Source organism: Ictidomys tridecemlineatus, chromosome 6, assembly GCF_052094955.1.
Source record: "Ictidomys tridecemlineatus isolate mIctTri1 chromosome 6, mIctTri1.hap1, whole genome shotgun sequence".
Classification (NCBI taxonomy): Eukaryota; Metazoa; Chordata; class Mammalia; order Rodentia; family Sciuridae; genus Ictidomys; species Ictidomys tridecemlineatus.
In genome coordinates this window covers 189690822-189715786 of record NC_135482.1, presented here as the reverse complement: position 1 = coordinate 189715786, position 24965 = coordinate 189690822, and the positions used below count along the sequence as shown (strand labels likewise).

At 38.0% G+C, this 24965-nt stretch overlaps 1 protein-coding gene and 1 long non-coding RNA gene across 7 annotated transcripts in view; one reads left to right on the top strand and one right to left on the bottom strand.

Annotated features, from left to right (window-relative positions):
* Positions 1–24965, bottom strand: part of Pcca (propionyl-CoA carboxylase subunit alpha) — a 345878-nt gene that overhangs the window by 114863 nt on the left and 206050 nt on the right. For all 6 annotated transcript variants that reach the window (XM_078016291.1, XM_078016287.1, XM_078016290.1 and 3 more), the window contains one exon: positions 3914–4016. In XM_078016291.1, coding sequence (XP_077872417.1) covers positions 3914–4016 — 103 coding nt within the window. The remainder of the gene's footprint in view (positions 1–3913; positions 4017–24965) is intronic.
* LOC144365207 (uncharacterized) lies at positions 1991–24292 on the top strand. Its single transcript, XR_013423504.1, has 3 exons — positions 1991–2238; positions 13819–13934; positions 22461–24292. It is a non-coding gene; the product is annotated as an uncharacterized LOC144365207 (long non-coding RNA).

The window sequence follows — 24965 nt, the reverse complement described above, 5'->3', positions numbered from 1 at the left end:
CAAGATTCATTTGTGACATAGCATACATTGAAATCTACTTCCTTTTTAAAGATGAATAACATTCCTCTGTGTGTGTGTGTACACATGTATACACACACACCACATTTTGCTAATCCATTCATCCATCAATGGACTCTCAGGTTTTGCTACCTTTTGGTTATTGTGACCAATGTTGCTGTGAACATGGATGTGCTCCTATCTTTTGGAGGCCTTGCATTCAAATTTCTTAATCCAAAAACAAGACTACTAGATCATATAGTAATCTTACTTTAAATTTCTGGAGAAACGCCACATTGTTCCATAGTGGCTGTGACATTCCTACCAGCAGTGCACAAGGATTCCATTTTCTCCATACCTTGTCAATAGTTGTTCTTTTCTGTTTTCTTGATAGCCTAATGGGAAGAGGTGGTATTTTACTGTGGGTTTGATTAACAATTTCCTTACGAGAAGTGATACTGAGCAACTCCTCATGTGCTTGTAATCTTCTTTGGAAAGCATCTGTCCAAGTCCTTTGCCTACTGAATTGCTATTGAATTGTAGGAGTTCTTTATATATCTGGATAATAACTCCATATTAGATATATCTGAGTTGCAAATAGTTTCTCCCATTCTGTGGGTTGCCTTTTTTCATTCTGCTGAATGTGTCCTCTGATGCATGGTAGTATTTAATTTTGATGTAGTCCAATGTATTTTTTCTTTTGTGGCCTATGACCTTGGTGACACATGCAAGAAATCATTGCTAAATCCAATGCCATGAAGCTCTTCTCTTTATTTTCTTTGAAAAATTTTGTTGTTTGCATACTTAATGTTCAGGTCTTTGATCCCATTTTGAGTTAATTTCATATATAAAGTAGGATCAAGGCCCCAAATTCATTCTTTTACATGTAAATATCCAGTTTCATCTACACCATACATTGAAATGGCTTTCCTTCCCCTTTCTAATGCTCTTGGCATTTTCTCAAAAATCATTTGATAAACCTGAGGGTTTATTTCTGGCTCTCTATTCTAGCCCATTGTTCTATATATCTCTCTTTATGCAACATCATACCGTTTTGCTAAATCTAACTTTGTAATAAGTTTTAAGATGAGTGGGTGTGAGGCCTTCAATTTTGTTCTTCTGTTAAGATTATTTTCAGTGTTTGGGATCCCTTGAGATTTCATAGGAGTTTTGGATAAACTGTCTATTTCTGTTAGGAATGTCACTGGAATTTTGATAGGGATTGCATTGAATCTGTAGACTCTGATAAACAACATTGACATCTTAACCACATTAAGTCATTTAATCTCTGACATAAGACTTCTTTCTATTTATTTGTGTCTTTAAATTCTCTGAGCAACATTCTTAGTTTTCAGTGTATAAGTCTTTTGCCTCCTTGGTTAACTGTGTTCCTTCCTAACTTTTGTGTGAGGGAAGGGAGCTGGAACCAGGGATTGAACCCAGGGATTCATACATGCTCCGAAGGTGCACAACCACTGAGCTACACCCCAGGCCCTTATTCTTAACTGCTTTTTTTCTTTTTGAAGTTATTGAAAATGGAACTATATTTGCTTTGTGTACTTTAACAACATGCATAAATGGGATCATTATCATTTAGTAGTATGTATATCTTTGCATCACTCTTTTTACTGCTATTGTGATCTGTACCTATGTGATGGCATGCACAAGGACACACAGCACCTTCAGGGAAGCTGCCACAAGGAGGAGGAGAGCAGAATGGAATGACACAAAGACAAGCCTCTGCTGTATTCTTACATATTTTTCTTTTTTAAATTGGAGATACATATAGAAGATCTGTACATTTATTGTAATTTCCTCATGTGAAATATAATTTATAATACCTAAAATTTTTAAAAAAGGACTCCGAAAATGTGTGGTACCTGAGCTTTACCAAGAGCTAAATAAATAAGACTTTGTTTACATAATTTCTGGAATCATTAACTTGGATCTACACTGTCACATTTTGGCTCATTTTTTCTTGATGTGACAGGAAGTCAACAATTACAAGTCAACAATCACAGTTCTCCATTCTGTGACCTAAAAGAAAATAATCACTCTGCAGCAATCTTCATACAACGTGCCTTCACTTACCCTGCACTGTTCAACCTGCCTCCTTTCACAATGCTGAGGTCAAATGAAAGTAGCTCAACTCAAATATGCCCAGGACACAGGGCCCCAGCAGGAGCACAGGCTTTTCCCCGGGCTACAGATGCTTCTGAAGACCATGAGTACGGGAAACAGGTAACTTTTAACTATTTTTCCTTTTTAATTGGGAAATCGTTTTTTATATTATCTATCAATGTGGATATTTTTCAGGGAAAATTTTAATGCACTAATTTCAGTGTATTTTTCTCATGAGCTAAAAAGTGAAGCAGGAGGTAATTCTAAAAGACAAATTCAAAAGACAGCACTTGGGCAATCAGATCAAGGGTTTCTAGTTTTCCAACATAGAATATGAAGCAAGCACAAAGAACTAAGAGCTCTAAGACATCACGGGGCAACCTTCTGGTTAAGGCAGGGTGCTGCTAGGAAAAACATTGAACTGCACTATCGGATTGCAGGACGGCTTCAGTGGTGACTCAATATAGAACATAAAACTGGGCCGAAGTTCACATTTTTATAAAGTCAACCTCCCTCGGGAAGACACTGCACTCTAAGAGTAATACTCTTTACTACTCTACTCAGATAATCTGCTACTCAACCTGACATTTTAAAAAAAAATAATCATATAGATAAGAGGAATGTAAAGAATGACAAAAATTTACCACCAAAGTTATTGTTAAATAATTATTTAATCATTACAGCTTTCATGTTTAAGTGAGCTGAATGAATTATCTTTTAGTGAGCAAAGCTTTAGCATTTTGGCATACAGAATGATTCACAGAACTTAAAGAAAATCAAGGAGACTTAATTTATGAATTATCTCTTTTTTTGTGGATATGATTCCCACACAAAAATGTTGGCCTCTCAGGACCTCAGCCCAGCACTCATCTGGCACACAGTAGGCCTGCAATAAGTGCTTGTGGAACAAATGAATTCTCCTGAATCCCCAGCTTGTCACATTTTCTCACTGAGACCAAGAAACCACCATGCCCCTCAAGCCTCATCAGGTTTTAAGTGAAATTTGATCATTTTGAGTTTCGCATCCTGTTCCTTCTTCTGATTAAAAAGTCGTTTGTTTCTCCAAAACAAAATGACTTCTCAATGCCACTTGGGTGTGCGAAGAGAAATGAGGGTAAACATAGTATTTGTCACACTAACTGCATAGCAGCTTTCTTGAGCTCAGGTTGAAAATATGAAATCATAAAAGTTCAAATGGCAACTCTTCAGGTATTTATCTGGCAATTCCCAGTTACAGATTTAAAATATATCATTCAGCACAAACACTGAAATTGTAATGAACTTTGTTCACTACAGACCAGAACTCAAACTAGTGCCAATTCTATCAGGGACACCATCCAAGTTTTTCAGAACAAAAAGAATGTCACCACACAGTGAACTTAGCCCCAAGAATGTCACACACAACATGAAGCCTGAAGACAATGTGGTATGAGGCTTCAGGTTACATGTATGAAAAGAATGGTCACCTACCACCACAGCCATCACACATTTGGAATTATAAGTAAAGATGTTCTTCTCTATAACAAATGCCAAAATATTACTTTTCATTAAACACTCAAGGGAAAGAGTCAGGTATCAGGAAGCAGGTTTAGAAAGGAACTAAATCTAGGTATGTATTTCTAAATTAGCATAAGAAAACACAGTCTCGTTTACATCAGCTTCCTGAAGAAGCTGAAACAAATATGTAGCTATGCCAGCAATTCAAAACAGGAGAATCACTGCACAGGTCAAATGTGGTTTTAAATATTCACAGATAAATTCAAGATTGTCAAATAAAGAAAGAAATAAAACTCACAGAAAATGCTGAGCCACTGCTTGATGCTGTGACAGTGTGATCTTCATTGTGTAATTTTACGGAGAGCTCCCACTTAGCCACGTCTGGCTTAATAACAGGCATTCTGGAGTCAAAGAAAAGAAAAAGAATTAATAATTTTATATCATTCTTTCTCAATAAACAAAATTTCCTTTGACACTAAGTGTGTGGAGTAAAACTGCTGAAGAATGTATTTCTGAAAATTTTATTCTAAAAGGTTCCTGGGGTGGAGGGTTCAGATTTACACTACAGAGGTTTAAAAACCAGTTCAGCCAAAGACAATAGCAGTCATCAGGGGAAACTGGGTGCCTTCATTTCTCCTAAGGGCCATCATCTATCTACTTTATGAATTTAAGTTGTTTAATTGTGACAGTCCTTTGCAAATTAATCCATGCTAATTTTTTCAATATTTAGTTTTCATTCAAGGCAGTTTTTAAAAAAATTATAATAAACCACTATGCCATACATCTTAAAAGTTCAGAGACATAAAATGGATTAATTACTGAGCCAGCACGATCTGGCATAGGGAATTGTTTTGGTTTGATATTTACCCCTCATAGTTAATGAGATTAAATGCGTATTAAGAATGAACTTCTATGCATTATTCCATAATGCATACAGAATGTTCCTTCATGATATGAATTAGAAAAAAAATTACCTGAGTATATGAACTGGAATATAGCCTCAAGGAAAAATCAAAACAAAACTAAATACTAAGTGGCGGTGCTAAGTTCAGGAGCACCAAAGCAAAGGAAGTATTGGTTTCTTCTTGGGAGCTTACTATGTATGCCTTTTGCAAACCTAGTTTTCCCCAACACCTAAAATCCAAACAAACTTTCATATCTCTTAATGATGCTAGTCTATCACACGGGTCTTTTCCTGTGTATGATCAGTATTTCACAGTCCAGGAAAACTAGGTCAAGCAGCCAGCAAAAATGAAAAACAAACAAACCATTTTTAGAATATAAATATTCCCCACAATATTTAACAAAATATAATGATTTCTGAATTATTATGTATTTAGATTACTTATACTTATGAAATGTTATTTATTAGGCACTAAACTTTAGCACTTTGTAGCATTCGGTCTCCAGCTTAAGTCAGTTTTTTGTTGTTGTTGTTGTTTTTTTAAGTTGCAGATTATGTTTTCATTTTTTCCTCCCAAATTTCAAAAAAAATTCTGTCGTCAGTGTAAAAAAAGAAATCAAAGTCATAAAAATCATCATTAACAAATCACCACTAGTCACAATGTCCAGTGAGTGATGATTAGTAATTAAGGTGAATATCTGTATTTGGCCAACAGCCTGATCGGTTTCCTGAAGATGAGGAAATGTTCTAAATACTGAGCAGGGGACAATGAACGGAAAGTAAAGAAATATCAATGGTTTGTTTCCGCTCTACGTTGCATGCAAGGGCTTGGAAGGTGCTTTTCCGGCAACCTGAAGAATGTTTCAGAGGAAAGAGCTTCCCCAAGGAGAGTGAAGGGAAGGGGAGGACTCCAGGAACAACTCAGGAGAGGAGAGAGGTGCAGGCAGAGAGCAGAGCAGGAGAGGGCTGGGCATCCCCAGGACATTCCAGTTTCTGCGCTGACCCAGAGACCACTAAAAGAACATGACCATCTCTTCCAACTGCTCATCTCGAGCTCACTCAGCAGTGCCGGGAATGGTGCCCAGAGCCTTGCACACACTGGACCAGTGCTCTTCTGCTGCCCTGCACCCCAGCCCACTCCTCCCTCCACAGGCTGAGGAGAAGGTGCCAGGAGGTCAGCAGAAGACCATGAAGCAACTGCTCTGTGCCAAGCTGGGCAGGAGAGGCAGACCTGCCCAGAGTGGAGGTGAGCCTCGCATACCTGGATACTCCCTGGGGTCCCTGGACTTTGTGTATCACATCTCTAGACTTCATAACTTGCTCACCTTCAAATGGCAAAACACCTGACCTTTCAGGGGCACTGTGGTGGCAGAGGTAGCCCCACGGCTGAGATCACCTACAACCAGGCTTCCTCAAGTCACGGCTTTCCTCAGTTATCTACAATACTCCCCTGCCCACCATCCTTCACCCCAAGTCAAATCTTAACCTACCCACCACTCGAGCCCCCTTGCATGCCACTTGATTTCTGGTTTTCGCTGACCTCTACATCTGCTGGGCCTGACCCTTAAGCCAAGCAAATAGGAGGCAGAGGACCAAGGCTGTGGCTATAAGCTTAAGCTCTGGAACTCAGAGAAAATGCACAAAACCTGGCCTTGCCCATTACTACTTCTGTCCCTGAGCAAATTAAGTCTTAGTTCTCTTACATAAATAAAATTAAGATAATAACAATGTCTGCAGTAATAAGGATGTTCTAAGGATTAAATAGGGTGTATAAATGCTCACTTTTACTATGACGATTCCCCAAGGCTAGGCCTATCCTGTCCTCTTCCTAATCGAGACCTCTTCCTTTAAGACAACTTTGGATGCCTTTCCTCCCTGCTCTCCAACAGGAGGACCCCTCCTCCCTCAAGAACTGCTCCTCAATTGTTAAGTTCAGTGATCTCCCTTCTACTGGGCCAGTGCTACACGGCCTGCTGTCATGCTTTGACGAGATTCAGTGGCCTGAGGCGGCAGCTCTTTCAAGTAAACGGAGGAGACCGTTTTCAGTGATGCAAGTGTCCTCTGCCTCCAAGGAGGTGGGAAGTTGCTGATCCTGACATCCTGTTCCAACCCAGACACATTTTCCCACAGAAAGTGATCTTGCAGATGGTGGCGAGACACAGTTGCCACTCTTCGGGACCCAGCTACTATTTATTTTTCCATTGTTTTATTTTGATCCACATCTGTTTCGTATATGTTGTAGCTGGCCCCAGGAGGGACCTTCTGGAAAGAGCACAGGCTTCTGAGGCTAAGTCTCAGCCCTTCTCTCCCTAGAAACATGCCCGAGACCGCTGTCAGCCCTTTGGAACCAACACCCCCACACCTGTAAAGTAGGCCCAACAGACCAGGGTAGGGGGTGGGAAGCTGTTGCTTCTAGGCACTGAATCTGGGGTGCAACTCTTCCAACAGTTTTTTTTTAAAGTGATACATTAAGCAGTATAAGAGGCTTTGGTGTGAAAAAAGACCTTAAGAATCCAAAGAGAGTCAAAAGCAGGGAATCTCTCTACGAACTCACTCTTACAAACAAAATTCACTAGGATTCCTCTGACTTTCCATAGGTTTGAAAGTAGTTTTGTTTTCTTTTTTGTTTTTTAAAGAAAATGGAAGGACTGAACATATATGCTAGCTAATGGGCACACATAAATATGTTCAGAAGTAACAACAGGCTATAATAAAGTATAAATAAGGAAAATAGTACATATAGACCTTAAAGTATTCATGTTCTATTTCTGCAAATTCATTGAGAATATACTAATTGTAATTATCTTAAAATGCTGATTTCAGTTTAACAAACACATGCTTATGATGGTAACAAGTGCCTAAAATTATATTTTAAATTTTAGAAAAGAATCACACATATCCACAAAACTCAACATAGTGCACAGGAAGATTTCTATAAACAACTCCATGAAAGAGGGAGACAGTCTGGGATCTTCCTTGGACAGGCCACAGTAATGACACCCAGAACACGGTTGCCCCTGCTGGAGTCCATTTCTAGAGAAAAAGGTTGCCACCACACCAAGAGTTCAGAGGTGCAATAACTGCAACCGGCAAAGCTGACGTTAATTTACAACTTCACAAAAGAAACAAAACCCCTAGAAAAGTGGGACCCACATAACTAGTAACTCACAAACAAATCAAATAACAGCTCTCAACCGGGCCTGTTCACTTGTGACTATCACCAGCCAGCCACAATGAAGGCTCAATAAATCTAATTTTTAAATATTTAACGGTGGAAAACTGTGCAAGTTATACAAATGAAAATACATTGCTGTTACATGTCACTTTTAAAAGTAGATTTCTGTATAGACTTAAAAACTGACAGTATGTCCATTAGCAAGGACTGTGATCATCTCAAAGGCATATTATTTTAAAAAAACATTATATCAGAAAAACTAGTTTTCGATTGTGTCACTACCTATACAGGAATGAAATACTGAGTTAAAACAATGATAATAGTCAAAGAATCATTAAGAAATGCTTCATCATAACTTTCACAGTGGGTGGTCTGTAAAATGATCTAGAATAATATGCTGCATTCCACAGCCACTGAGGTCAGTTCCTGCATACAAATCTTTGCAGGAAGAAAAAGGCCTTCAGAAAGTGGGCCATTCATCTGAACCCAAGTTCAGAGAATTTCCAGCACGGTGAAAAGCTATGTTATGCAAGCACACAGACGTATTCAGTGGGGGCAGACACACCAGCTACATGGAGACTACAAAGGAGCCCTCCCATGGCTCATGAATAAGTCGAGGAAATGATCAGAAAAAAAAAAAAGAGGAAAATGTTTAGACAGATGGCCCACTTAAAATGCCTGAGACAGGGCATAAGCAATTTTAATGAAACTTTAGATCTAGTATATGAATTGTTTCTTATTTCCCCAGAGTGGAGGAGGAAGAAAAAAGAAAAAAAGCAAATCCAAAGAAGACAAAAATTCAGCAATTTGCTGAAAAATCGACTTTTAGCAAGTTTTGAGGAAAAGTCACAAATGCAAGTTTCAAGAGTGTAAGAAACTCATGCAAAACTGTTCTGGGAACCATCGGCTATCAAAATGAATATGGAAAGCATGGAATGAACAGATTAAAAGAATTTTAAACAGAAGTCTACTGCCAAACCAAACAAAAATGTACACCTTATTATGTGAGAAGTCAGAACAGTCAGTTCAGCATTAAAGTTCATCACTGCAGAAAATAGACAGATAAAAGCACTTTCAGAGAATCCCTTCAAAACCAGAAATTACCACAGAGGAGGATGACAATTTTGCCTATACACAATCTGAAATGTATGTATGTTCAAACACAGGAGACCCGTACAAGAATCCACCCCAAAGCTACGCTGAGAAACAGGGAGCACTCTTGAGTTCGGTGATGTTAGCACTACAGATGACACACATGACATCAAATCTAGATTGAACAGCCATGTGACTTACCATCTTACATGTTTTAATGTTAGGCATACACCATTTCCTCTTTCCACTGATAAGGCCTTAAGGTTCTCAACATAGATCTGGGCCACACATCAGCTAAGAAAGAACACAGTCCAGTTGTCACGACCTCCACAGAGCACTTAGCCTCTTCATGCCTCAGTAAAACAGAGATAGCAAGAATACCTGATCTACATGTGGTTAAATGAGATAGAAGATATAAAATGTTTAGGCTAGTGCTGTTAAATAAGATTTCTCATCATCACCGCCACCAACACCATTATCATAATTTGTTCAGTGTAGAAATATCTGAAATCTTCCTCTATTCTTTTGACAAGGCTACTCAAGTTTTAAAAAAAATATATCAATATATAATCTGAAGCCAGTACATCAAAGAGATTCTTGTCCTGCCATGTTCATTGCAGCACTGTTCACAATCATAATCAACTAAGGTGTCCATCAACAGATGAAAGGTAAGGAACACATGGCATGTATATATGTGTATGTATGCAATGAAACACTATTCAGCCATAAAAAACCTTGAAATCCTGTCATTTGCAGATGAAATGTAGGAAATTATGCTCCGTGAAATAAGTTAGACACAGAAAACAAACACTTGCAAGAACTCACTCGTGTTGAAGTGATAAAAGTTGCTTTCAAAGAAGTAGAGAGTAGAACAGAGGTCACAAGGGTTTGGGATGGTAAAGAGGAAAGGGGCACAAGTTATACAGGAGAGTAAGTTCTTATATCTGACGTCACAGTAGGACGACTACAGTTTACAATAATTTCCTATATTTTTACAAAGAATCAGAAGAGAGGGATTCTAAAGCTCAATATAGAGAATAGGAAATGTTAAGGAGTTGGAAGTGCTAGTTACCTTGATTTGATGTCACACATTGTGTACATGGGTTACATTAGCAAACCACACATCATCAACATATATAAGAAAACAATTTCCTTATATACAGTGAGATTTAAAAGGCTTAATTTGCCTTTTCAGTGCATCCACCCCTCCTTTCTCCATAAGTTAACCACAGATTACGCCTGCGTATTCTAAAGCATAATGTAAACCCCCAAAATAAGGGTTCTTTTTTTGGTGGGGGGGGGATATACTGGGAATGGAACCCAGGGGTGCTTAACTACTGAATTAAAACACTTTTTATTTATTTTGAGACAGGGTCTCCTTAATGCTTAGAGCCTCGCTAAGTTGCTGAGGCTGGTCTCAAACTTACAATCTCAAGTCTTTGGAATTACAGGTGTGCACCACTGTGCCCAGAAAAATATGGATTCTTGTATGTCACATTTTTGCTCAACATGTTCTGAAGTTCATCCATGTGGTTGAAGAGTTCACTCTTTCTTTTTACTAACAAGAAGTGTTCTATTACACTAATAGACTAAAATTAGTTTATTCTTCTGTTGACAGACACTTGGGTTATTTCCACTTTAGAGCTACTATGACAAAGTTATTGTAAATATTCTTTGTACAAGACCTTTTAAAATTTTCTTTATGACACGTTTTAATTTCTCCTGAGGGGCAAATCTAGAGGAGAAAATGTAAAGGTAAATATGTGCTTAATTTTCCGCAAGCTGCCAAGCTGTTTTCCAAAGCATTGTAACACTGCAATGGTGGTGTTCTGTATTCTTTCCACCATTTGGTACGGTTGGTCTCTCTGAGCTTGTGGCTATGAAAACTCATTTCATTAAGGTTCAATGTGTATTTGCCCTATGACTGATAATGATGAGGACCTCCTCGTGTGTTTATTGGCCATTTGTATTCAAATTTTTGTCCATTTTTATTAGTTGTTGGCTTTAGTATTACTGATTTGCAGAAGTTCTTTATTTTGGACATTAGACCTTTGTCAGATTTATGTACTGCAAGCATTCTCCTCTGTCACTTGATTCTTAAATTTTTTTTTTCAATGTCTTTCAGCCAGAAGTTTTTAAAAATAATAGGTCTTATTTTCTCAGTTTACAATAAATTGAGCAGGAAGTCGAGTTCCCATATCTATCCCCACACCCTCCAGCCTCCAGTTTCCCTGTTACTAACGCCTTGTATTAGTGTGACATGTTACAATAAGGAGCCAATACTGATCCAATACTGATATGAGCTGAAGTTCATACTTTAGGGTTTATTCTGTGTTATATATTCTATGAGTTTTGAAAATTTATGATTCTATGTATCCACCATAACAGTATATTCTGAATAGGTTTTCTGCCCTAAATATTGCCTGTGATCCACCTTTTTATCCATCTCTCCCTCCCCCAACTGCCCGGCAGCCACTGATGGTTACTGTCTCCCTATTTCTGCCTCTTCCAGAATGTCATAGCTGGAACTGTACAGAAGGCATCCTTCTCAGACTGGCTTCTTTCATTCAGCAATATTATTATGTTTTTACCACATCTTTTTGTGGCTTGATGGCTCATTTCTTTTTATTGCTGAGTGGTATTCAATTGCTTGTATGCAGTGTATTCACCATTCACCTACTGAAGGGCATCCTGGCTGCCGCTTCTCTGATTGGGAATTGTGGTTAAAACTGCTAGAAACACCCACATGCAGGATTTAGTGCAGGCATTCGTTTCCAATATGTTGGTAAATGCCAAGGAGCACGACCACTAGATCTTTTGGTATTAGGTTCAGAAGATACTAGTCTTCTGAAGGTTTTATATGTAGACCTAGGACTGATTTCTAATTTCCTTGCGTGGTAGGAAATGGGATGGGCACTAGCTAATACAAGCAAATATGCAGACCAAGTCCTGCAATTCAGTCCACCTATAAAACTATATTACATTTTCTAGGCCCTTTTGCATTTCCATAGAAATTTCCAAACCAACATGCCAATGACATCTACCTCCTCCCCCAAACACAGACCTAATGGGACTGTGAGTGAGCCTGCACAGAATCTCTACTTCAATGTAAGGAAAAGTGACATTCTGACAATATTTTCCCTTCCAATCCAAGAGTAAGCTATATCTCTTATTTATTTAGATATTGAATTTCTCTCAAAGAGTATGGCAATCTTGAGATCTTTTTATTAAATCTATTCCTACCTGTGTTTCAGCTGTATGACACACTTCGCAATGAGTTTTCTTAAGTAACCCTCTAAGCTGTCCCAGAGAACTTTCTTTCCAACCTTTGTGCTATAATTTTCCCATGCCTTCTTATTCTTACTAGTAAGTCTAGAATACATTTTGTTCAAATGCTTGCCTAAGTTCTTTTCTTTTATGCTGCACTAAATAGAACTTTTTAATGTGTGTGTATTTTAGCTGTCCATGGACCTTTATTTATTTTCATGCGGTGCTGAGAATCAAACCCAGTGCCTCACACATGCCAGGCAAGGGCTCTACCACTGAGCCCCAGCCCCAGCCCATACATTAAATAGAATTTCAGGTTTCATTTTCCCATTGCTTCTAGTTTACTGAAATACAATTTACTTTGACTGACTTTTTATCCTACAAACTTGTTAAATTAATTAGCTCAGGAAATTATAGATTTCATAAGGGTTTCTATGCAAATGATTATGTCCTATATGAATGAAAATGATTACTTCTTCCTTGTGTTTAGATGCCTTTGTTTCTTTTTTTTTTCTCCTGCTCCATCATCTGGAATCTCCAGAATAATACTGGTAGGACTGATAAAAAAACAGACAATTTGTTCTTGTTCTCAATCTTAAGAAAATGACATTCCTTGTTTTTTCCAGCACTTGTTCCCCCTTGCTCTCTATCCTTTCCTTTTGTGGCTCTTAATAGATGTAAATTCCATTTCCTGATATTATCCCACAAGTCACTAAGGCTCCCTTCAACTTTTTAAAAGAGCATTATGGAGGTATAATTAACATCCAAAAAAACCCATATGTTTAATGTATACAATTTGTGAATATTTTTGGACATATGTATATACCCATGAATTAGTCACCACAATCAAGATAAGAAACCTATCTGATCTCCACAAAGGGTCTTCTGTCCTTGGGCTTCTCTTCAAGTTTTGGAAACATCATTTTCTCTTTTTCAGACTATATAAACTCGGTGCTTCCATCTTTAAAACTGCCCCTTCTTTCTTCCGTTGTCGCATAACATGCTTTCCCATTCTGTAGCAGACATACTGCGTTTTACATCGGGAATTTCTACTTAGTAATTCCTTATAGTTTCATTTCTATGCTGATATTACATCTCTGTGCCCTCATTTTGATCTTTAATACTTGAAAATAATTTTAATAGCTGTTTAAAGTCTTTACCCATGATTCCAGCATCTTAGGAATCTCATGGTTGGTTTCTACTACTGCTTTTCTCTGCAGCATAGGGCACCTTTGCTCTTGATTTGTTTGCCAAGTGGATTTTGCTCGAACACTGGCTTGTGGTGCAGGTGTAGAGCTCCAATACGCTGCCTTTCCCTGAAAGTATCATTACAGCAGGCAGTTCAATTACTACTTACAACTGAATTTATGGAGGCTTGCCTTTACATTCTGCTAAGATGTGCCTATTTGGGGTTTTTTTGTAAGTAAAAATTCCAAACTTTTGATTCTAGAAGCAAAAATTTCTCCAAGTTATGGTCCTTCTGGGGTGCTAACAAGGTCCTCAAATTGGTGAAACTCAAAATTCCCAGCATTTTTGTCTCCTTGGTAGGCAATATGAAATTTAAGCTCAGTTCTCTGGGCATTCTAACAGTGTTCACATGCTGGACTCCCCAGGTCATTTTTATGCAGAACTCCTGGGTCCCTCTGCAAATTTCTTTATGCATATTTCAAGGGTCAACCAACAATTGGAGGGAAGCTAACTTCAGATATGAAACTCCTCATCCTGTTGCTCCTTCTTTGTTATGATATCCCTGCTCAATTTCTAGCAGTGATCACAACTTTGAAGATCATCATCTGAGACCAGAAACCAATAAAACAAGACTGGCTTTGAGTTCCAGCCATACCAGAATGCTCAACAGCAATTGCTCTCAGGAAAAGTCAGGTAAATACACATCCACTGGAGGGTCACCTTGTTTTTTTTTTTTTTAATTTTTTTTTAGTTGTCGTTGGTCACAATGCCTTTATTTTCTTTATTTTTATGTGTTGCTGAGGATCAAACCCAGTGCCTCACACATGCTAGGCTTGCACTCTATTGCTGAGCCACAACCCTAGCCCCTCACCTTGCTTTTAAGGGTTATATTTAGGTGTTCATCCACATCTTTCTAAGGGACATATTTTTTTTTCTATTAGCAATTGACATGTGAGAAGGGTTTCTTGGAAATATGCTACAGTGTCATGAGAGGAACTGGAACTTTCCTATGCTGTTTGAACTTTATGTCACATTCAGAGGCAGAGAAAAGAAAAGGGAAAATACAGGCTCCTACCTTTCAGGTGGCAGCCCAGGAACACTTGGCGATTCTTCTGCGCCAGATGCTACTCTGTTCAGTAAACTGAGAGCAGTCACGTAAACTTATTCACAGTTATGAAAAGAACTCCTCAGGATTTTCTAGATACAAGATCATGTCACCTGCAGATAGTTTAACTTCTTGCCAATTTAGATGCCTTTTTTTTTTTTTTTGCTGTGGGTTTATTCTATGTGGCCTTCACCAGTCTGAGAAAGCTGCCTTCTATTCCTGTTGTTTTTTATTTTTAAATCATGAAAGGACACTGGATTCTGTTAAATGTTTTTCTTGCATTTGAGATAATCTTGTGGGATTTGTCTTTTATTCCATGGCATATACAAATTTCATGGCATATACAAACAGTATTCCCTTATAATCCTTATTAATTAGAACTTGTTCATAATATTGTAAGGTCAATAGGTACAAAGCCCCGCCTTAGTAAGTTGAGTCTTCTTTTTCTCTTGGCCAACCTCTAAATCACTAAAGATTTTCATTCTGGTAAACTTCCCAAGAACAAAATACTTCTTTTATTGATTTTCTCTCTCTTTTTTTTTTCTATTCTCTATTTCCTTTATTCCAACTTTGATCTTTTTTGTTTAAACAAAACTCTATGGAATTTCTTTTTTTTTAATTAGTTTAATCAATTATACATGACAGTAGAAAGCTCTTCAATTCATTGTACACGAATGGAGCTGAATTTTTCGCTTCTCTGATTGTACATGAAGAAGTCACACCATTCTGCAGTCATACATGTACCTAGGGTAATGACTGTCTCATTCCACCACGTTTACGACCCCCTTCATCTTCCCCACTCCCCTTTGCCCCACCCACACTTCCTCTACTTATTCCATGCCCCACTCCCATTATGGATTAGCATGCACTTATCAGAGAAAACATTCGGCCTTTGGTTTTTGGGGGATTGGCTTATTTCGATTAGCACAATGTTCTCCAACTCCACTATTTATCTGCAAATGCCATAATTTTATTCTTTTTTAATGCTGAGTAATATTCCATTATGTATATGTATCACAGTTTCTTTATCCATTCAACTATTGAAGGGCATCTAGATTGGTTCCTCAGTTTAGCAATTGGGAATTGTGTTGCTATAAACATTGAAGTGGCTGTGTCCCTGTAGTACACTGTTTTTAAGTCCTTTAGGTACAGACTAAGGAGTGCATCAAATGGTTCAACCCTGATCCTTAGCATTCCCTTCCCTCTGCTCCTACTGAAATTAGTTTGCTCTACTTTTTCTAGTTTCCTAAGATGAAAGATAAGGCATCTTATTTATTTCTACTCTTTTCAACGTTTTGTGTTTTCAGCTCTTTATTTCCCTCTAAGTACTGCTTTATGTGTACCTATAAGTTTTCAAATGTGGTGTTTTTAAAAGCCCTATTTGTTTTAATGTTTTTAAAATATATTCTTATTTCCTTTTGACTTTTTCTTTAACTTATTGGTTATATAATTCTGTATATTTACTAATTTCTCAAATTTCCTTGGTCGTTGATTTCTAATTTCACTGAATTGTTATTTGAGACTGTATTTGGTCTGATTTTCAATCCTACTAAATTTACGGAGGCTATTGATGGCCTATTGTACTGTATCACAGTAGATACAGCCTGTCCTGGAGAACATTACAATGTACTTGAGAAGGGGTATAATCTGCTGTTGGTGGATGAATTATTCTATAGACATCTATTAGTTCTACTTGGTTAATTGTATTGTCCAAGACTTATACTTCCTTCCTGATCATCTGTCTAGTTGCCCTATCCATTATTGAAATTGGAGTATTAAAGTCTTCAATTATTATTTTTATTGAATTGTCTATTTCTTGCTTTGTCTCAGCTTTGCTTCACATATTTGGGAACTATGTTATTAGGTCCACATATTCAGACTTGTTATGGTTAATTGACTTTTTATCATGATAAAAATAACCCTTTTTATCTCTAATACCAATTTTTACCCTAATAGTTTGGTACCAGCATTATTAGTAATAAAATACTTATATCAGTATTACAAATATATTTCCCTGAAACTGCTTTTCATCCTTTTTACTTTTAGTTTTTTTATTGCTATACCAGTGACTTGTACTCTAGCTCCTATTTTTTCTTTTTCTTTTTTTTTTTTTTGGAGCAGATTTTCTATATACTACTGCAATTAAGTTAGCATCAATCCAAACATTGTTTAAAGGTAAGTTATTAATTATAATGCCCAGTATAACTACTAAGAAGATAACTTTAAAAAATAGTAAGACAAAAATCAAGAGAATTAAAAGAGAACACTAGAAAATATCTATTTAAAAGAAAAAGCAATAATTAATGGAGGAATAAAGAAAACTGATATGACATACAGAAAACAAAAATAAAGCAACAGATGTAAATTCTATCTGATGAATAATACTCAGAGGTAGAGCAAGAAATTCAAAGACATAAATAAATTGAAAGTTAAAAGGATGAAAAGCAATACCAGGGAACTACATTTGTAATACTCTCTTAATTGACATATGTTCAATTGAAGACTGATCTCCCCCTCAAATTTATCATTGATACCATGTAGTGTACTTTTTCAATTTTATTGTTATCTTTTACTTTTACTTCCAATTTTATTGTTATCTTACCATTTATATCTGTTTATTGATATTTTATATTTAGTGAATTATGGTTGCCATGTTGTCCGCTAATTCTTCATACCTCATTTCATGTAGTTCTTTAAATGTATTTGTAATGGCTTATTTCAAGTCACGGGGTAACAAACCCAACAGTTAGTTAGGCTCCCTCCAGGACAGTTCCTAGTGACTTCTTTGTCTATGAATGGGTAGGTCATACTCTCCTGTTTCTTTGCATGTCTTAAAACTCTTCATTGAAAACTAGACATTTTAGATTTTTTTTCTTTTAAAGTGACACTCTTGGAAATTCGGTTTCCTCCCCTCCACAGGACAACCACCTGGACTTTGTTTTTTTCCCCTGTGGCATCTGACAGAGTGTAGAGTGTCTATCAGATCTGAAGGTGCCTCAAGGACAGGGACTGTTTTGTTGTAGCTGTTAAGCGCATGCATTTTATCACCATGGAGCATTTTCTTGTTTTGGGGATGAACTAATTCTGAAGGCAAAGATTTGGAGGGATATACTAAAAGAGAGATTTGAATTGAAACTTTGGAGGGATTTACTAAAAGAAGGTGACCTTTGTGAAGTAGATGGTCAGAATGCTAGTCACCTAGATCAATTCAGGATCATTAGTGACATATGAAAATTCAAAATAGCAAATCAGTCTCATAGGCTGTGAGTAACCAGAACATCCAACAAGGAACCAAATCAAGAGTAAGAGAATTTTAAAACATACATACACTTAAAAGTTAAAAGAAAGATGAAAGACTAATTCAGAATTTGTCCTAGAAATTAACATGAAATCTTTAGTGATTATATAATGAAATATAACAAGTTAAAGCTACTGTACTAATATTTTTCAAAACAATAATGCTTTCAAACAATATGGTTTAGTATTCTCTGCTCTTCTTTTTCTAACACATATACTTATGTGTCTTAGTATATTCCAAATTTTTTCAAAATCTATTCATAGAACAAATTTCACTGAAATATTATTTAGGATAAAGCTGAAAATCTGAAAAGCTAGTTATATAAAGAGAAATTCAAGTCTAGTCAAGTCAATTAAAAGAATCAAGAATAAAGTATGTAATTTTATCTTATTAATCTATTACAAACTATTTATTTTAAAGAAAAGACAGTACTAAAGGGAACTGAAAAACAAGAGGTCAAGGAACACACTGCCCAAATCATTTCTAGAACAGACCCACCTTCCCGCCATTTTTTTTTTTCTTTCTTGGTACCAGGGCACTTAACCACCAAGTCACATCCCCAGCCTTTGTTGATTTATTTTTTATTGTGAGACAGAATCTCCCCAAGTTGCTTAGGGCCCTGCTAATTTGCTGAGTCTAGCTTCAAACTCATGATCCTCCTGCCTCAGCAGAGCCACTGGGATTGCAGGCCCATGTCCCCATATCCAGCTAAAACAGACCTTTAATCTTACTCTAGTATATCTTCTACTTAATCCATCATCAAATATATAACTCTTTGTGGCCTTTACATATGCAAAATAGACAGAAAAAGTATTATGCTAAAAATGAAGTTATATCTTTAAAAGACATATTTTTCTATTTGTACCAATTCCATTACTCTTTAAATTTTTTTATTTATCTCACTGACAAATCTTTCTAAAGCGATTTAAATCCTTCTTCGGAACAAGGCTGAACACAAATATATACAAATATTGCTCCATTACCTACAGAAAATTGCTTTACACAGATCGGCTAACTTGAATTTTTAATAATAATCTTTGTATTATGTAAATTAATCTTTTGACATTTTATTATAAATGCACTGATGGTGTTGATTTAGTTTCAATTCAAAAATCAAGGATTTCATTACCCTATAAAACATATCCAGAGTTCAAAGTATTTAAGGGGGGTTAAACAAAATGCAAACATTTAATGCAACATTAAGCATGTGAAATAAAAACTTGATTGCCTAAAGAAAGCATGCTATGCTGTTACCCTGGTGACAGGTTAAAAAAGGGATTGTGAGCTGAATAGCGGTATGATATGAAATTAAAATGTTTCACATTGAACAATCCAAAATGAATTGGGAAAGGTTAGAGTAGAGGAGAGAGAAATCAATTCTCCAATGGCAGTGGTGAATGGGACAGAAGCATGAATAGGATTTGCCAGTGGGGTGCAACAGCTGCCAAATATCCTGCAGCCAGAGAATTACAATAATACTGATGAAGTGTGCAAGAGCTTTTGGAATCATTGCAGGGAGGAGAGAAATTCTCCTACAATAATGAGGCTATTCTGTCTCCCATTCAGCTCTTATAGTACAATCAAATTAAAGAAAAATATTTAAAATGCAATATTTTGCAGAAAATACATATATATGGATATAATAGGCCATTTTTATCCACTTAATTAATATTCTGTGCTTAATATCACTGAGTCTTCTAAGTCATCCAAGACATAGCCATATTAAATAAAATACCATAACAGAGACAGTAAAAAGTAAAAGGAAATGACTGAATTCATGTTTTCTCCCCTCTTATTGCTTTTTAGGGATTTATTTGAGCAAATGGAAATAAGTATTTCCAAAGACATAGCCTGCCTATGTGTGTTTGTAAATATACAAAGTATCATTTTTATTATACATTTGGTTATTAGAACATCAACTTCAATGTGGTAATAATGTGGCTTATCGGAAAATACACATGAAACAAGTATCATGTAAAATCCATGTTTTATTTTTATAGATGGTGTACATGGGTTATAACATGGCATCTCCTTTTAAATTCAGAAGACATTTAAACAAAAAGGCTAAAATACAACTATATAACAACATTGGTTTTTCCTTGGGAATTATTTTCACATGGCTACTTTTTTCTGTGTTCCTTTACCACTGCCCTTCAATGATGAAGACTGCATTTTAAAACCTGAAACTTTTATCATCCAATGGAAAACGTAGTCACAGGTAAATGAATTACATATCTGAAACCAGAAAAGGCCACATTTTCTTAATAGCAAGAAAAAAATCTCAGATAATTTCATCTGTCAGGTTAGAATCACTAGGACATTGATCCTCTATTTATCAGGAAGCCAGATGAGAAAAGAAAATGCAATACAGACATACACACAGCAGCACATGAGAATTCACAGGAATGTAATTTTCCCAATCAACTGTGCTTGAAAGAGTTAACTGGCGACGGGGTGTGGGCCAGTCAAGACACCTGATATGTTCCCCAAAGTCTGAGCACAAAGTGCTTGTTATACACCGACTCCATAAGGCTGAGGTAATTCTCCACTAAAGTGCATGCTTTATTTTAACCTTTCAGGCTGAACTATTTTCATCAATATTATCATAGGCCACAGGGAGGGTGTTCCGTTTTCCCAGTCTTTAAACTGTGCTCAAATATCATGAGAGAAATTATAAAGTAAAACCTGTGACCTCATGCAATTCAAATCATATCAGAGCTGAAGACAACTTCAGTAGCCAGCAGCCCAAGGCTGCCATTTTTCAGAGAATGAAACCAAAAGCTGGAGCACTTTGCCCAGAGGCTGTGCCACTTGATACATGGCAGTGGACCAGGGGCCAACTCCTGACTCCTCATTCAGGGCTGGCTCCACTCACTGCACTGGGCCAAGCACCCTGACAGCTCAGGGCCAGGGGACAGGGCCACATGAACCAAAGGTGACTGACCCTGGAGGTTCCCAGCCTGAACAACAGACTAGAGGAAATGCCACAAATAAACAAGCTGTACAGAGTTGAGCGCGTGCATCTTCAGATGTGGTGGACACAATCGTACTCTGTAATGTCAGCGAGCACTATAATGTGTTCCCAAGCAAATTGAGTCTCTAGATTTATCAATTTCATCAGAGCAAGATTTTGTATCTTGGGTTGATTTTTTAAAAATATTTATTTTTTAGTTATAGGTGGACACAATATCTTTTTGTTGTTGTTGTTGTTTTAATGTGGTGCTGAGGATCAAACCCAGTGCCTCATCCATGCTGGGCAAGCGCTCTACCTCTGAGCCACAACCCGAGCCCATGGGTTGATTTTTTAAAAGTGCTAATGTACACTTTTTGAAAACCACTTTTTTGAAGAGTATGTAATATGGCAAAATGTTGGCAATATACTAGTATTTAGGGGAAAAAAAGACATCCTTTTAAGTATAATGGCCCCTTTTCTATAAAATCAAAGGAAGGCATAAGGCTTTATGCAAGTGCCTAGAAACAAGACAACCCTGACAAGAGTGGCCAGAAGCAGTCTCCAGCTTCTCTCTTCCCACTCTCTTGGGCTCCCATCATTCTGACCTGAAGCCCCACTCTGCAAGTGCCATCCTCTAAAACAGCTCTTGTGTGGTCTCCTGTGGCCGCCTCACTGTTAAGTGCCGTGGGCAATGGTCGCATTTGGTCCTACTGGTCACAGCGCAATGGACCCAGCCTCTCTGCTCCCTTCCTCCTCTGGGCTCCTGCACTCACCCACACTGTGTGCCCTCCCCCTGCTGCTTTTCTCTGCGCCCTTTGCTGGGTCCTCTCCATCCTTCAGGGTCACCAGTGCTGCAGTATTCTGGGGCTGGGGCTTGGGACCACGACCCCTCATGGGCTCCCAGCTTCCACTCTCACCACCTACAGTTATGGACACTGCTGCAGCCAGGAAGCCTGCGGCTGCGTATGTCACACCAAGGTCTTTTCACTCAAGACCCGCAACGGCTCCCTGTTCCACTCAGCGACAAAGCCTCAGTCCTCACCACAGGTGACCCAACAACTCTACCTTCTACTACTCTCTAACTTACTTGCTCTCTCCTTGAAAGTTCTGCTCACCTCCTTTCTATTTTTCAAAAATGCTAGATATACATACTCCAGCCTCGGCCCTATGCATTTACTGCTTCCTCTCACCAGAAGGTCTTCCCTAATATCCACAGACTCATTCTTTTCCTTCCCCTGCTAATGTTAATTTTCTCAGCAAAACATTCCCTGCTGTCTAAATTAAAACCATAACTTTCCACCATCTACCCTAAGGGGCCCCCACCCTATCCTTCCCTGTTTTGTTTTTCCTTAATACAACCAGGACATTTATCTTTACCTGATACACTACAGATCTTCCTGATCTCCTGTCTTTCCTCCACTCAAACCTAAATTCCTTGGAGTAGAAATTTCATTTTTTTTCTTTTAATCATTTTGTCCTTGGTAAATTCTCTTAAGTTTTCTAATTCGAACTCATGATGACCAGTATGTATACTTTCCAAGGCAGATGACATTTAATGCCTATGTTTGATTCTCTTATTATTCAGTAAGGAAAGGAAAGATACATCCTTAATTTAAGAGAATATTTCAGCTGACAGAGAATATACTGTTGCCACTGCAACGGTCAAGGCTTTCTGTTAGGAATAAAATGAGGTGTGTCACTGCCACTGCCCTTGACACAGAATCTTTGTCATCACAGAGAAAAAAAGAAACCTGTGAAGGGCAGCTAAAGTTTACTGGGCACTACGGTAAGTCGTTTATATCTCACAGAAACCTCTTTCTTTTTTTTTTTTTTGTCCAAACTGTTACTATCTCCTCATGGCAGAACCATGGAAAAACCCATCTCAGACACAGAGATCTGTGCTCCCACACATCAAGATAACTGAGATGCTGGCCCTGCCCAGAGTCACACTCCTCGGGGGTCAAGGAGGAGTGTCGCTTAGGCCCAGGAGTTCAAGACCAGCCAAGGCCACACAGGGAGACCCAGTCTCACATAAACAAAACAAGTAATGAACACACAAGCCAGCAGAAAACCATATGACTCACAGCAAGGAAGACACGGAGCCACCATCAGTGGAGGATGTAATCTCCTGAAAGCATCTCAAGTGATTCAGAAGGAACAACTGATACAAAGAAAATACAAATGCTGAAAGAGTCAAACTCCTAGAAACAGGAAGCAGAATGCTAGTTAGCAGGGGCAGCATCGAAGGGGCAGTTCTTCAAGGGATATGGAGTTTCATTTTTCAACATCTAAAGGTTCTAGAGAGCCAATGCTCAACAATGTGCATCCAGTCCACACTACTGAACTTAGAAATGGTGAAGTCCACTTAGAAATGGTTAAGATGGTAAAAATCTTTATGTGTTTTCTACCACAATACAAAGAAATGTAAATATCATCAGTACTCCTAATCATACGTAACCTCCAGATAGATTAAAGAGTTGCTATTGTTTCTAATTGTTCATTTGTAAAATAAATGTTTAGGATTCTGAATACATCCTCTGGGGGCTGGAGAAAAAAGTGAAAAAAGAAAGAAAAGCAAGCAAACCAAAAGAATCCAATAAAACTAATGTGTTTACTACATATCTGCAAGTAATCTTTTTTTTTTTTTTTTGTACCAGGGACTGAACCCAGAGGCACTTAACCACTTAGCCACATCCCAGCCCTTTTTAATATTTTTATTTAGAGACAGGGTCTTGCTGAGTTACTTAAGGCCTCACTAAGTTGCTGAGGCTGTCTTTGAACTCAAGATCCTCCTGCCTCAGACTCCCAAGCCACTGGGATTACAGGCATGCACCACTGCACCCCGCAAAATACTTTTATAAAACTCAGAGTTGACAGTTACCCTCATATGCACTCAAACACCCTGAAATGTATGCAAACAGATATCATTCACCAGGCCCACTACAGCAGGGCTCATCCCTGAGCATGATTTTTAAGAGGAAGTTAGGGGCTTATACGGAACCAGGCCCCCGCCTCAATCTTAAAACACGCAAAGCGTGCCCTCCCTAGGAAAGGTGGACCTAGTCACCAGTTACTCCACCACAGGGAAGTGGCCTGCCCAGCACTAGAACCGGTCATCCCGACAATGATGAGTTACCTTAGCAGAGAGATGACACTCATGGAACTAAGAAGGCTGAGTGACAGATAAGAAAGGATGGAGGATAATTTTCAGAGTGACAAAACTGAACAAAAGTAAGGAATCACAGTACAAAAACAATGGAGCAAGAAGGACGCACAGCCATTGGTGAGAGCAGAATGGCATTCTCACCAGGTGGACAAGGGCAGGACCCAGACAAATTACCCCAATTCTCAACAAAGGGAACCCTACTCCAGGGGCAACATTGGGAATCTAGGAGAACAGGCATTTCAAGCAAAAATAAAGTTGATTAGAAGAAAAAAGAATGCAGGTAATCATTGTCAGTGAAACAAATTATTACACCAAACTGCAGTGCCAACGAAATCATCTGGCTTCAGCTAATGCGAAGTGGTCATTTAATACAGCTTTTGATGGTTTATTTCTGACAAAGAAAGTGGTAGGTGGTAGGCTGGTTGGTTTTGGTGCTGGGAATTGAACCCAGGTCTCGCTCATGCTAAGCAAGCACTCTAGCACGGAGCGACACCCTCCAACCCAAAAGTGTTAAAAAAAAAAAAAAGAATGATCATGGAGAAATATAACTCCATAGCAAGTCAACATGCATTTATGTAAAAAAAAAATCATGTTCAAATTTTATTCTCTTCTTAATAAAAAATTGCTATCATTTCTGACATTGATGTTTCTTTTTTTGCTTGAAATATACTGCTATCATTTTACTATCTAAATATTAAGGATACATATTATTGTCCTTTTCCAAGTCATAAATGATGAAAGAGTAAAACCCACAGACAAATTGGGAAAATAAGATCAGTAGCCAAAATAAGCAGCACAGAGGAAGGGCTGCTGGCTACTGGTTTGGAAGCTAAAACACGACAAGAACACGCCCACGACAACACAGGGAGCCACACCTGGAGGTGACTCAGCCTGGGTTTGGAGCCAGTCATCTGACGCGCCTCAGAAGCCCAGCGTACAGACTCAGCACCTACCTCAGGTCTGATGACAGGGTGCCTGGGGACCTCTAGCAACAAGCAAAGGTAACCTCAGCTTCACCTTGGCCAAACAAGACTGTGCCTTGTCCAGAAGAGGAATATATTTTGCTAGATATCAGAGGCCTCTGCTGTTATGGGTGGTACAATGTCACAATAATCTGGCCTGTTGAGTAAATTATGTGCTCAACCAAAATTAAACTCACCCAAGTGAATAATTATATAAGAAATGTATGTACACATAACTGC